At 34.6% G+C, this 15,047-nt stretch overlaps 1 protein-coding gene across 1 annotated transcript in view; it reads right to left on the bottom strand.

The window, feature by feature from the left end:
- LOC149774073 (tudor domain-containing protein 1-like) overlaps positions 1 to 15,047 on the bottom strand; it is a 99,183-nt gene that overhangs the window by 12,825 nt on the left and 71,311 nt on the right. The window contains exons 6-12 of the mRNA XM_089945772.1: positions 14,482 to 14,618; positions 12,259 to 12,319; positions 10,813 to 10,850; positions 9,725 to 9,836; positions 7,110 to 7,223; positions 5,915 to 6,055; positions 4,004 to 4,094 (exon numbers count right to left, since the gene is read on the bottom strand). Of these exons, the coding sequence (XP_089801898.1) occupies positions 4,004 to 4,094; positions 5,915 to 6,055; positions 7,110 to 7,223; positions 9,725 to 9,836; positions 10,813 to 10,850; positions 12,259 to 12,319; positions 14,482 to 14,618 (694 nt within the window). The remainder of the gene's footprint in view (positions 1 to 4,003; positions 4,095 to 5,914; positions 6,056 to 7,109; positions 7,224 to 9,724; positions 9,837 to 10,812; positions 10,851 to 12,258; positions 12,320 to 14,481; positions 14,619 to 15,047) is intronic.

Raw genomic sequence — 15,047 nt, 5'->3', positions numbered from 1 at the left:
AATGATACGGTGAGAATTCTTGATGTGTAAAAATTGCACAAGAAATGAACATCAGATCAGAAAATTACTACCACTGGGAAAATACTGATAGGAATATACAGAAATAACGATGTAATTATTTAAGTAGAATATGTGGTGACAATACGAGCGCTAGTTCTACAGCTTTGTGGAAAATACATCTTTTACAACTATCCTGTTGTTTCATACAGCATTGTAATATGGCAGTTGTTGTTGTTGTTGTTGTTGTGGGGTTTAACGCCATTTTTCAGCACGCGAAAGGCTATACATGGCAGCCAGTATTAATGGTGGAGGAAGAACCCGGGAAAACGCCGGAAAGAACCACCGACCCACGAGAAGCTACTGGCAAGCTTTCTCACATGCCCACATTGGCTGAATCCTAGACTCGAACCGCCGCAGACAGAGGTGAGATGGCAGTGATCCGTAACGAAGAGCGCTTTAGACCACTCGGCCACTCGGGGCCCCTTGTAATATGGCAGTAATTTCTGTCCACTTTTTACTTCAGTCCCTTGCTAATTAAGTTTTAGATTTTTACAACACTAAGCACATTTTACCTTTTGACAATAGCACATCATTACAAATGTTTAGATTGCAAGAAAATAGAAGTTACAATTTTATTAAAAGCACTGGCACCAGTAAGACTAAAGAAGATGGTAAAAGAAAAATAATCAGGATGAACAGGTTAGTAGTGTAGTAAAGGACATCAATTATTTATTCATCAATTTCATCATCAGTTAATGATACTGCTTAAAAATGTACTAGATAATATACAGTTTTAGTTATCCATTTTGCAATACAAATACCAAATGATGGCTTGGAACTAAGAGCCAAAAGGTCTGCAGAAAATACCACCATGATCAAAATATACATAGGAAGAACCGAACACAAACAGGACAAATTTTTATCCATCTTGCTTCGAGTTTACACAGATCAGTCAGTCTCTTATGTTTAATGTCATTTAATTTGTGCACATAGAGAGCATGTACATCATTTGGTCCTACATCTGCATGATACAAAAGTTTGTCTTTCTCTTCTTTGTTTGCTCAGTGGTTCTGCCAACTTGAGATCTACACAAACTTAATTATGTTGTATGGGGATTATCTGATGTTCCCTACGAGCATAAATCTGTTGTTTCTGAATTTAATATGATCCTCCTCTTCGGTGTACAAATATTATTATGTGCTGTGAACTTTCATCGCCTGTCTGAAACGCATATTCATTATAACTAGCTTGAACAAGTTACTGTTCTTTATGATTGTGCAATTTTCAACATCTCACACGTATGGTCCCATGGGTATTCTCTCTTGGATACCTCTGTCCCAAAAAGTTTTGAACCAGAGGTCTCGTTAGGATTTTAAAACTAGGAATCCATGGCTCCCATTTTGGTTTAGAGTTTAATTTCTACATTCTTTAAAACGCTGACATAGCTCTTGCTTGTCCATCAGAGTGAGTCTGAATTTTTTCGATCCAAGGAAGGTTTTATTCAAAGCATTAAGCTAGGCATCACACACTTTCATACACTTGGCTAATGTCCCTTTCAAACTATCAGTTCTAGCAACTTTAGTCCTCTCCTGAATCTCACAATCTTCGTCAGTTTGCCCTTGAACCCCAAAATACCCACTGAAGTCTATGTCTCAACATGTCATGATTCCGAAGTCACGTGCACTGCTTATTCCGTTACACTCGGAAATGAACACAAGAATGTAAGCTAAATTTGTTTATTTGATGTACTGTTATAAATGACCACATGTACATCTCTGGGTATTTCTGCCTCTGAATTCAAGCACTGTTAATATCAGTAGATTTGTTTATTTGATGTACTGTTATAAATGACCACATGTACATCTCTGGGTATTTCTGCCTCTGAATTCAAGCACTGTTAATTTCAGTAGATTTTTCCACCCAGCTGCTAGTCAAAGCCTTTGATCCCGCCGCTTAGCTATTGCAGGATGTTCTTTTGATGTACTCTTATAATGGTGATGACCGGGGGGGGGGGGCTTTCAACCACTAAATTCTGTCATTGCAAATATCATCACAGCTAACTGATCAACACATTTTCCCACTATACAGGTAACTGAAGCAGGACTGGCAAGTCTTTTAATTTTTATCACCCACCTAAATTAAAAAATGGCGTCCAAATACGCGTGATTATAAGCGTTTCCGAGACCTCTGCCAGTTTTCACTAACATGAACCCTGCCAAAGATTCACTTCCTTGAATCAGTGTTTTTCTGCCTCTTATGCCAGATTTTTCTCTTCCATAATGCTGTATTAGGGTTTTAAGTCCAACATTCCCATAGTCTGCTTGTTTAGACATGGGTATATTTAATAAATGTAACCGGTATATTGTCCATCCAACACGTACATTGGACTCGCACTCAACGTCAAGTTTAGGCTCCAAATCACACATTCCAGTGACATTTTTTCAATGTCCAACACACCGATATACATGAAATTCATTGCCATCATAGCTATCACCAGCCAGTATTTGCTGACAAAAACTTCGTTTGAAGACATACCGTGTTGTGATTCAACCATTTTGGTTTCCTGTTTGGCCCTTATTGGAAACACACATTTGTAAAACTTCCACGATGAAAGTAAGGCTAAAACTCCATAAAATGATTGTTCCAGGGCCAAAGAACGAATCAAATTTAGTTTAACAGCCATTCATGTCGAACCGAAGTATCCAAATATCTGGATGTCACATCAAGCGATGTGAAACAGCTGCGGCAGCATGAATTTCGTCGCGAAATGCACTTTTAAAGTTAAATTTTAAAGTTTAATAAAAACTGTATACTGCGCAAAACACATTTTCTTTTATATCGCGGCGTTGACGTAATTTGCCGAACACGTATCACTGCTTTAAAAGTACGCAAATTCGTACAAATTACGTGCACTCGTGTGTACTGGCATCATTTTCTGACCCAATGTTTTATTCACGTTAGACCGCTAGGAGAGGGTAGATGCGATTTTAAATAAATAAATTTTTTATTATCTTCTTTATGACAACCCCACCAGCGATTTCTCATTTTGTTAGTACAACCCACAACAGAAGTGATTTTCCTAACCAACCTTCCACTGTCAGAATCAAAATAATTCAAAACACATCCTCCTACAGAAGTTTTTTTGAAGTGCCGTCCCCGGGGGGATATATGTTTTACTGGAACAGCGCTGAGAGATTTCAAGCTTTATGTGTCAATTTTACTGAGGGTAAAAACATGGGACTAGAACACCATAATTTCAGTTTATGTAATATTTTCACTTTACTGGGATTATCCGCATCAGCAAAGGTTTTTATTTTAACAATTTTTAATTACTTTCATTTGAGCATTAGATAAACTTGAAAAAACATTTTCAAAACCATCAACTCAGGTTCTCAAAAAAATCAAAAATCTTGCTAAACTTTCATTATCAGTATTAGCAAAAGGTTTCTGTTTTAATAAATTGAATTTCTTCCATCTGAACATGATTATTACTTGAAAAAGATTTTCAAAATCATAAATTTGGGTTCTCAAAATATCAAAAACATTGCTGAACATGTATGATGCAGATATTTCGTCATCAAAACAATGTTACCCATATATAATGATACAACTAAAAAATGTTTCCCATGTACCATGACACAAAAACAATATTCCCCATGTACTATGATACAACTAAAACAACCTTCCCAAGGTACCATGATACAACTAAAAACAATGTTACCCATGTACCATGATACAAAAATAATGTTCCCCATGTACATGATACAATTCAAAAGGCCTAAAGATTCAGCTATGTATGTATCTTCCTTTGGAAACAAGTTCTCGTCTAACCACTTGATTAAATCATTTCATACTCTGTTCAACATTTATTTGCCTGTAGCATAAAATCATATTAAAATTTTCATAGTATCTTGACCTCAACACAAAACTTTAATCAATCGTTACCTTCCCAAGTCTCTACATATATCAATGCTTGATTTTATATCTAGTTTCTATCACTCACCATAATGTGTCCTTGCAACAGCGATGAGTGGCAGATCTTTCACTAAGTTTGCAAAAGCTTCAGCTGAGGTGCTACTCCACCTTATATCATTCTAAAAATTAAAATAAATTATAATTTGTTAAAACATTAATTAATATTTAAAAATTAAAATACGTAAAAAAAACTGAAATGATTACAATAATCGGAAGAGAGAACCGAACCGGATTAAAATCAGATCCTATATGAAGTTCAGATAGCGACCGCTTAGTAGTCATGTTCTGGTGACCTTTGAATTAGCCAATTGAAATGCAGCTTTCAGAAATTTTAAAGTGAATCAAATATTTTGGCACAAACTGATGCTCTTCAGCTATACTGATCAGTTTCCCAAGTGTGAAGATACAAGACTTCATCTGATTGGCTTATAATATTAACAATTATGGTAATAATATAGGTCACCAGAATATGACCCCTATGAGGTTGCACTCAGATCTTCACGTAGGACAGTGGAAATCTGATTTTAAGTAGATTGAGACAGAAACATGCTTATGGAACACAAATGCCCAAACCAGCCCCATTTTGTATAACCACGAAAAGACCTATGCATGCAGAACTAAAATAAATGCGAACTATTCCAATGTCACAAAAGAGTGAATGCAAGTCAAAGTGATCTACGTTGGTAGTACGGTGTTTTTCTCACCAAGATACATCAACATACAAAGCTGATCACAAAGACTGAGAAAAGTTTGAACTAGGGTCAACTGGACATGTAATATACATCACGATGTCATTATGAAATCCTTTTAAGGGAGTATTGTAGTCCACTAAATCCATATGCAATACTATATGCCTCTATGGCTCATAATGCTCAAGAAACCACTATTAAACGACAGTAGTGCAAACAAATTTGGTCACAGGCACAAAAATGGCATCATAAACTTATTTGAAAAACCTGTTTCACTTGCCTATAGGCATCAATAAATTTTAAAGTGCCTACAACCTATAATAAATCTGAAACTAATCTTAAGACACCATAATAAAAGTTACTGAATTTTAAAAAAGAGGCCACACTGACCTAAATGGTTTGTGGGACACAAAAGTACTGAGAAGATTTAGTGGGTTTACCTGCGTTATTTTCAGCACATTGTAGGCTATACATGGCATCAAAGAAATTAAACATCCATGTGGAATTGATGCATAACATAACTGTTAACAGGATGCAAATCTACTTAAAATTCAGCTGTTTTAAGAACCATCAAACAAACATTAAGAATGTGTGGTTATTCGACGTAAGGTTCCCCACTGTGCATTACATTTTGTATGCTATCAAGGTATATATTATCACCATTAAAATTATTTTAATATAACTGGAATCCTGATTTTAATGTCTCATCTGTACAGTACCGGTTAACGAATTCATGATGAGACTAATTCCTTCTTTCATTCAGATTAAGTTCTGGAGTTTACTGATAATATATCCATCAATGAACTAATATTAAATATATTTAGATATTACAACCAGTCCAGTGTACATTTTACACAACAGACCCATACAAACATTTCATATATAAAAATAATTATTGACCAGATTTCATTTTGAAGACAAGCAAAAAAAATCAATTAAAAGAAAATACTAGTCTGCATTTCAATTCATAAGAAATGTTCTGCATTTATATTTGGTTGATATTTATATTTGGTAGATATCTATATTTTATTGAAACTTATATTTGGTTAATGGATCATCCAAAATATCACCATATCCAAAAGTCAATTAATCTCAAAGTAAATGTGATAAAGTTATGATGACATTTTTATTAGAATTATATTTAAATTAGTGCTGTTTTACATTGTTCTTGCTGTTTTGATTGTCGTTCTAAACACTGTTGCTATTACTGCTGTTGCTGTGATAATTATTGCTCTTGTTGTTGCAACTACCTCTAGTGGTTGGATTCCATGTAAACTGCATTTAATACACTGTGCTGGAGCCGCTGCAGTTTTCTTTGACAAAAAGCGGATATCTTTGCTTAAAACTCTCTCAACATCACCATAGTCCACAAAAAGTAATTCCATTTTGGGCTGAAAATGGAAAAAAGACAAATTAAAACCCAGAATAAGTCACCTTTTTATTTTCTTCTGATCTAAATTAACACTGGACGTGAGTGTAACATTAGGCATGTAACGAATGTAAATTGTTAAATAACTGATATACTTTTTAATTACGGGATAAATACCAGGATAAATACCATATTTCACCATATACAAACATGATGCCATTATCAGAATGTCCCTTGTTTATATCATTGGAGAGATACCATATTTCATTGTATGAATACATCATGCCATCCTTAGGCTAACCCTTTTGATCAATCTTGGAAGAAGTAAGGTATTTCACTAAACAAGGCCACATTACTGTGCATAATCGTACTGTACAACATGCAAATATTATTGTGGAAGATTACAAAGTCACTTTGAAACAGGACTTAAAATTCTGCTCGTCCACTTATTCTGTCAAGTGGTAGGTAATACAATCATGTGTTTGTTTAGTTTGTTTTTGCATACAAAAATAAAAACAATGCAATTATTATTTTGAATTCTGATTATTGATAAGGGTGAAGACATTTATTTCAATTCTATCTGATTCATGGTCAGTGTGATATTTCAGCCTCCTGGGCACTTAAATCGTTATTGTACATGTTTATGATTGGAATGCCTATCATGAAAGTGGAGTACATCACCAATTAGAGCTATTCAAGAGTTAAATGGGGAGGGGAGAGATATATAAAGCCATTCATTCAAAGAATCAATGACCATCAATATAATTTAAATTGGACATGTCACAGTAAAACACGCCATCTGCATTACCACCATGATCTGTGCTTTATTAAATTAAGTAAATTATGACCCTCCATAGCCTTAGTTCTAGAAGACCCTTTTACATCGCCCTGGAACACCCTTTATAATATGTACATATCCCTGGAACACCCTTTATAATATATACATAGCCCTGGAACACCCTTTATAATATATACATAGCCCTGGAACACCCATTATAATAGCATCTTGTACGTCAACACATTGTCACAATATCCTGCACAAATCGTATGCATCCATCAACTGACTTTCCGTTTACCTCTGAATCTTTAATATCAGTGATCTTTGCCCTTGTCCAGCATTTATCAACACTGAAAAGCCCAGTACAAGACTGTCCAATCTTCAGTAGCTCTATGTCAGGGGCTGACTTTGTCTGAAAAGGAACAATAGTTATATTATCTTGAGTGAATTTTGCAGAAAAATGAAATGTATGTACCATGTTATGGCACCAAATATTGCAAGCAATGGTATATTCTTAAAATATATAATATTCTCCCACATATATTGTAAATTCAACCCCAAGCATGCAGAAAAAGACACAGACGTGCCATTATAGAATGCTCAACCAGATACAATCTTCACCAGGGAATAATGCACATTTAACTGAAGACATGCAAAATGAGACACAGACCTGGCATTACAGAATGCTCAATCATATAAAATATACATCCAGTAACAATGGTCATGTAACTGGAAGAATATAAAAAGAAGCCTGATCTGCTATTAAAGAATGCTCAACCAGATACAATACTGAACCAATTATAATGCACATTTAACTGCAAGAATACAAAGAGAAACCCACATCTGTCTTCACATAATGCATAAATAGATACCCAGGTATAATTGTTTTACATATTTCATTTGCATTATATGATTGACCTCTGTCCATAACTGAGGGTAGGATTTGGGGTGTACTTGACTAATATATTTTGTTTTGTAAACAGTGTACTACATGGCTATTTTTTGTCAATGAGTTTAGATTATATTTTAAGATCATTATCAATTGGAGGTAAACATGTGGATCTGAGTTCAGGGAATCGGTATCTCCCCTTGGGCAAAACCATGTCTACCTGATGTTTTACATGGTTTTTTATGAAAGTTTTAGCAAGTCACCTGACATTGTTTAAAACTTAGAATGTTCTAGAAACGAACGTTGGACTCTCATACTGCTCTTGATACTGTTTATTAGTTTTGTATGTATAGGCAGTGATACACGGACTTACTTATTCTATATCATAATATCACACTTAGTGGATTCAATTTTAGTTGTTTTCATTTGACAGGATTTAATTTATTAAATTATTCATTTAAATTACAAAGTGTTCATTTATACTTTAGGACTAAATTGCTATTTTGGAATTACTGTGAATTCATTCAAGAACATGATTGGAATATAGCATAATTTGAGACTGTTGTCACATTAGCACATTCAAAGCTGCTTGTATATCAGCACATTCATGATTGGACTTTATTTGGAACACAACATAATTCATTTGGAACACTATACTTTTTGACTTGTGATATAACTGTTAGGACTATTATAGAGTTAGTTCACAATACCTTTAGTATTTCTTTTCATATTTTCACTTTGTATTTTTTGGAAGTAAATTATTTGCTAACTTTTGCATAATTTGTTGTTTTTTTTTATTATCCTTGATAGTTTAAGACCATATAATGATCTGAAGGTATGATTCAAATCCAGGCTGATTTAATAGTATGATTCAAATCCAGGCTAATTTGATGGTATGATTCAAATCCACGTTGATCTGATATGATTCAAACTCAGGCTGATTTACTAGTATGATTCAAATTCAGGCTGATTTGATGGTAGGATTTAAATTACACAGAATGATCTGATACATGATTCAAAATCGAGCTGATCTGATGGTAGGATTCAAAATCAAGGCTGATATGATGGTAGGATTCAAATCAAGGCTGATTTGATGGTAGGATTCAAATCCAGGATGATCCGATGGTAGGATTCAAATGACCAAGAATGATCTCATGGTATGATTCAAATCCAGGCTGATTTAATGGTAGGATTCAAATCCAGGATGGTCTGATGGGAGAATTCAAATCCAGACTGATTTGATGGTAGGATTCAAATGACCTAGAATGATCTCATGGTATGATTCAAATCCAGGCTGATTTGATGATAGGATTAAAACCCAAACGAATTCGGTTTCAAGTCCAGCATGTTAATTGTTCAGCCACTACAGCTCCTGTCTTAAAGTCAGTTTATACAAAGGGAAGAGTGCATCAAGTCAAGTTTACATCCACAAACCTATTGGAAGTGAAATCACTTTTTACACATGGAAGATTGTTTATCAGGTCTATTTTGAATCCCCAAACCCAACGTGAATTTCATATCTTGAGGACAATAATTGATAGGGTTCTTGTTATACACTGCCAACACATCTGTGAAGCATGTAAAACAGCAATACTAAGTTTAGCAACATTATGAAAACATCTAAATTTGTTAATATCTATCAAATACATTTTGAAAATTCTGCACACAAACATTACAAAAATGTTTGTGCTGCCCTGTCCCCCCCCCCCTTGCCCCCCAGCGCATTATGATGAAGTCATGCTAACATAATACGCAGTCATCGTCGATTTTAAGGTAATATTGAGTTTTACTGCAGTATATTGTTATGAGCATCTAATAAGATAGAATGTCCAAAAACGAAAAAAGAATAATCTTTGGTCAATTCAATCAAAAGTATAGAAACATATAGTCCTTTTGCCGAAAGATGACATTAAATGTACATGCAAGTTCGGAAAGTAATTGAACCAGGCATTCAAGTTTTGAATCCTAATTTAAAAATTACTTTTCCCAGGAAATGTAAAATTGAAACATTAAAGCTCTGTTACCTTACATTCTTTTTGGAGTTCTTCTGTGATCTGGTCTATACAACTATCTTCCTTTTGTACAAAGAAATTGCAACAGTTGTAAATGTATGTTATGTAGACTGTTATCTTCTCACTGAAAAGATGTCAATAATAAAAAACATTAAAAAAATGTTCTGAAAGGTTATTTCACTGCATTGTTTTCTTGCATGATTTACGCCCATTAATCGAACACCAGGAATGTGTTCCGAGACCTGGAGTGCCTCACCATCTCCTAAGTTGTAGAACTTAACAAAAGGTCATATAAGTATGAAATATAAGCCACAATGACCTAATTTGTGTGGAAAGGTTTTACATACTAGGAGGCATAAACACACAGCCATAGAACCTTGCAGTCAAAATAGGAAACTCACCCTTACACAAAACTTAATGATACTGAAATCAAAACTAGAATTTGACCTTTACACACAACTAAGCAATGACCCTTCAGTCAAAACCATATGTGGAACTGACCCTATCACAAAACCTGGAACACATACAATTGGTCACACTGACTTAATTTTGGTGTATTGCTATATACAACCTGAGGCCAATATTACATGAACAACTGACTGTCATGTAAAACTAGACAAGGCGTGATGAACAAAACATGGAACGAAGGACGAATGTATGAATCTATCAACAAACAGAATGATTGTTATGTAAAACTAAACTGTTGAGTGAAGAATGTATGTATGATTCTATCAACATATATGATCAACAAGGATAGCATTATGTCTTTTGTAAAAAAAATACCAAAAACATGACTTTCAATGAAATAGTTACTGATGAGCAAGCTACTGCAAAGTTTTTCAATACATTAAATTTGAAATGTTCAAGCTGCCATCGGTAACCTCTCCTTCCATGATTGTATTTGAAACATGTGATTAACTAATGATGAAAATGTGAATACAATAGTTTGCAATGACCATAATTAATGTCCAAGTAGCCATAAATAAGACCAGAATGTGATGGGTTTGAAATCTCTGGCAGCCTTTTAAAGTGTTCCTAACATATTTTAACTTTTCCTATCTACTTATTCTTGCATACATTACAATGGCATGTGTACTTACCCAATAGGCAGCAGCTCCTGTTGCAGTATTCTCAAATCCTGGAATTGTTTTTAAAAAGCAATGAAGCACATGTTCATTGTAAATTAATATATTTCCTACAAACAGCCATGTGATCGATGTTTCATTATAAGGCCTCCCACTATAGAACTGACTCTCCTTGTTTTATCATAATTAACTCTTCATTTATTTCATATAATTAAAGATATTGCTTAATTACCATGTAAACTAGACCTCATGTAGTTTTAAATTGCCCAACACTATTAATGTGTTTTAATCACTATTATGACACAGCCTTGTCACTACATAACTCCCTGAAAGACTATGTCATTTATAACATGAGCTACTTATGTCATTCCCATCAACAGTGTTATGAAGTGGATGTACTGTAGAGTTACCAAGCATGCTAGACCTCATGTAGTTTCAAATACAATTGCTATTATTTTGTGTTAATGCACTATAATGACAGAGCCATGCTGCTAGACAACTCCCTAAAAGACTATCTCATTTATAGCATGTGCTACTTATCCCACTCCCAACCTGTGACTAGTTCTGGTGAAATGGAATTGTAATCACCAAGGTGCTTCCAAACCCAGAACACTACAGCAAACAATATCCAATGCATTGACATAAATGTAAACATTTAACAACAGTTCATAGTCATTAAACAGATCAAGCTGATTTTTTTGTGGATGTTGTTGTGTTTGCTTACATGATTCCACAAACTCAAGCACAACTCTGCAAGCAATACAATCCAAGAACATAACCATACAGTTTGTCACTAGTCTGAGCAACACAAAATATATCTGGTAACATAGAAAGGATATAGGACTGAAACCTCCGAGTCTCTCCACGCCAAAACTGGACACAAAATTGATTACATTTAAACACGTCAACATAAAATAAAATCTTAATCAAAATTCGCACAAGTATAACTTTAGCAAAAGATTTAAACATAATATATGTATATCACAATAACATTGTTTTCAGTGATGGCTGCAGTAGCCCTCATGACATAACTGCATACTGTACAATACATGCAAAAAACGGCCTAATTTGCACTGAAAAATGTAGTTCTCCGCATGACACACCGAATTACCAACTTCCGTGATTCTAGGAGCAATAGTGTCTGAGATAATGACATAAATATAAACTCTAAAATGGCTATGAACAATAATATCTGAGATGATGACATAAATGCCAACTCTAATATGACCAGTAGCAATAATGCTTGTGATAATGACACAAGTGCAAACCTTCACATGAATATGAACAATAACATCTGAGACTGATGGCATAAAAGCAAACTCTAAACATGGTGCTGATGCCAAGCCGACAGATGAATGAACAGTCAAATCCACAAATGTCATCAATCTATAAATCAGAATTACTTTGCAATCCCTTCAATATCTTAACCTTTAGCAGATACCTGCAGAATGCATTATATACCTTGCATTTGTTGTGATCTTCCGACACAGGATACATGACTTCTCGTTCTGAATGTTTAACACTGGAAGAGAATACAACACAATTATGACAGACTTTACAATTTGTATGGAACCTGTGTATGAATATTAAAAGGGCCTGCTGTGTTTACTAATTATGCAGTCTACATATGATATAGCTATCCCCTTCATGGTTTTGTACTACCATTACAAAAGGTAAATATCCCGGCCTTACATTTTCTGGACCCAACATTTTCAAACATTCTTGTAATTTTCTATATCACATACATATTCTGGATGCCATGGATAGTTATCGTATGCCACCAAAAGCTATAAAATTCAAGTCTGAACATAAACTAAGAAATATTTCACCTGGTCTAAAAATCAATAGACAACCATCAGATGATTCAATAAAGAACCATTTGTTGATTGTATAAACAGTCAACTGTTGACTTCAGAAAACCATCTGATGATTCAATAGATAACCATCAAATGATTCAATAGATAGCCATATGATTTAATAGATAACCGTTAGATGATTCAATATATAACCATCAAATGATTCAATAGCTAACCATCAAATGATTCAATAGATAGCCATATAATTTAATAGATAACCATTAGATGATTCAATATATAACCATCAAATGATTCAATAGATAACCATCAGATGATTTAATAGATAATCATCAAGCAAAATAACATCTAGTGAAAATTTCGTACCTTACCACATAGTGGATAAAGATAGGTTTACAATGAGAAAATCGTGTGAAAAATAAATGACATTGAAACACATTTTAACATTCAAGGGTCATTGAAATGTCAGTGCTAATGGCAATACACAGCACCTAAACTGCGTAGTGCAGGCAGTTTGCACAATCGTACAAATGAGAAACTGTCAGGTAAAACAACGAAGTTCATTCTTCTCCATAAAATTAACTGAGACAGACAAATAATTCATGGAATGGTCCTAAAATTGACTTTCACCCAAAATTGATTTACCCTTCAGGAATAATAATGAGATTATGAATTAAAAATATGTCCAGTTGAACACAATGTCAACTACTTATCATCTTAATATGTAAATAATTATTTTGCAGTTATGATTATCTGGATTACTGCAATAGAATGTATAATTGATTATCGTAACTGGGAAGTGCTTGCTATTTTGTGTGCTTTATGTTCAGAAGGTCATAAATCTCCAAAAGTAGGATAACATGTCATAATGTCCCCAAGTCACGATAACAGAAGAACATAAATGTCCCCATGTCAGGATAACAGAATGTCATAAATGTCTACAGGTGATGATAACAGAAGATCATATATGTCCACACGGCAGGAAGAGAAAAGGTCATAAATGTAAAAAAAGTCTAAATAACAGAAGAGCATAAATGTCACCCAAGTCAAGATAACAGAAGGTCATACATATCCCAAGTCATGAAAACAGAAGGTCATAAATATCAACAAATCAGGATGACAGAAGGTCATAAATGTCCACAAGTCAGGATAATAGTCACATATGAGATGGACAGTGTTATCCTCCACTAGTCTTCTATACTAAAACATTGTCATACATAAACAGGATTGAGAAAATATATTAATCTTTCCCCAGATGGACAAGTCCAACAACTGCTATTGTGTTGTGATGTGATGTGATTTTGATTTTTAACATTGCTTTAACAATTTTTCAGTCATATCGCTACGATGTCTACAATGTGGCAGTTTATAGTGATGTCTAGCACTGGGGCATCATGCCGCAGACATGTAGCATGATGTCCCACTCAGTCACATTATCCTGACACCAGGCCGACCAGTCTTAACACTAACCTCTTAATGCTGAACGCCAAGCGAGGCAGTTGATTGTATCATTTTTTAAGTCTCTGGTATGGTTCGGCCTGGGATCGAACCCACGACCTCCCGCATCCGAGGCGGACGCTCTAACCACTAGGTCACCGGAGACGTAACTACTATTGTTGTTATTCACTTGATATCATTGCATACAAAGTGTTATGTGTAAAATATGTTTGGACAGTTTCACTGAATGGCAATATTTTTACCCCCACCCCATGTATATATGCAAATAATAGGAATATTCACAGCATTTGTGGAAAGAATAAAAATAATATAGTCCATGGTTTGTACGAAGGACTCAGCCCATTATCAGACATAGGCTAATTCTGTACACATTGGAAGATGCGATTTTAACTGTCTGAATAGATCAACTTACTGCTTCACCGTACATATATCCTTAAAGGAATTCCTGACTAGGTCCATCAGACCAGCAGGTGCCTTGACACCAAACTTCTCCTTGTACTCATGTAGCAGTCTGGTTGCCCATATACCATGTGTCTTTACTGTTACAATCTGAAAGAGACATCTGTTAACTTAAAAATGCAAACATTTATCCTTATAATTAGATCCAGCAAATTTGTCAACCAGGTTTAACAAGAAATTTTCTGACATGGTGTCAATTAAAACCTAAGAATAAGTCTTTCAATCAGTTTTTGTTTTAGTTCTGTTTGCTATAGGCATTCTCACAGCGGTGCTTCAAGGCACAATAATGTTGCATATAACACAAGATTATACCAAAATGAATATACAATGAACACCTGAAATATTATTGAAAACATGAACAACAGATACATCCAACAAAGAAGAACATATGGAAATGTCAGTTGCTATATAATGTCGAATTACTTCAAAGCATGTGGTGCCTATAAATAAATCCACAGTCAAACTTATCAATAGCAGCCACCCTTGGGGAAAGGCAAAATTGGCTTTTGTACACAGGTG

This window comes from Sinohyriopsis cumingii, unplaced genomic scaffold (assembly GCF_028554795.1).
Source record: "Sinohyriopsis cumingii isolate HCF-2022 unplaced genomic scaffold, ASM2855479v2 utg000426l, whole genome shotgun sequence".
Lineage (NCBI taxonomy): Eukaryota > Metazoa > Mollusca > Bivalvia > Unionida > Unionidae > Sinohyriopsis > Sinohyriopsis cumingii.
Note: the sequence above shows the minus strand (reverse complement) of the source record. Positions and strands in the feature narration are given on the sequence as shown.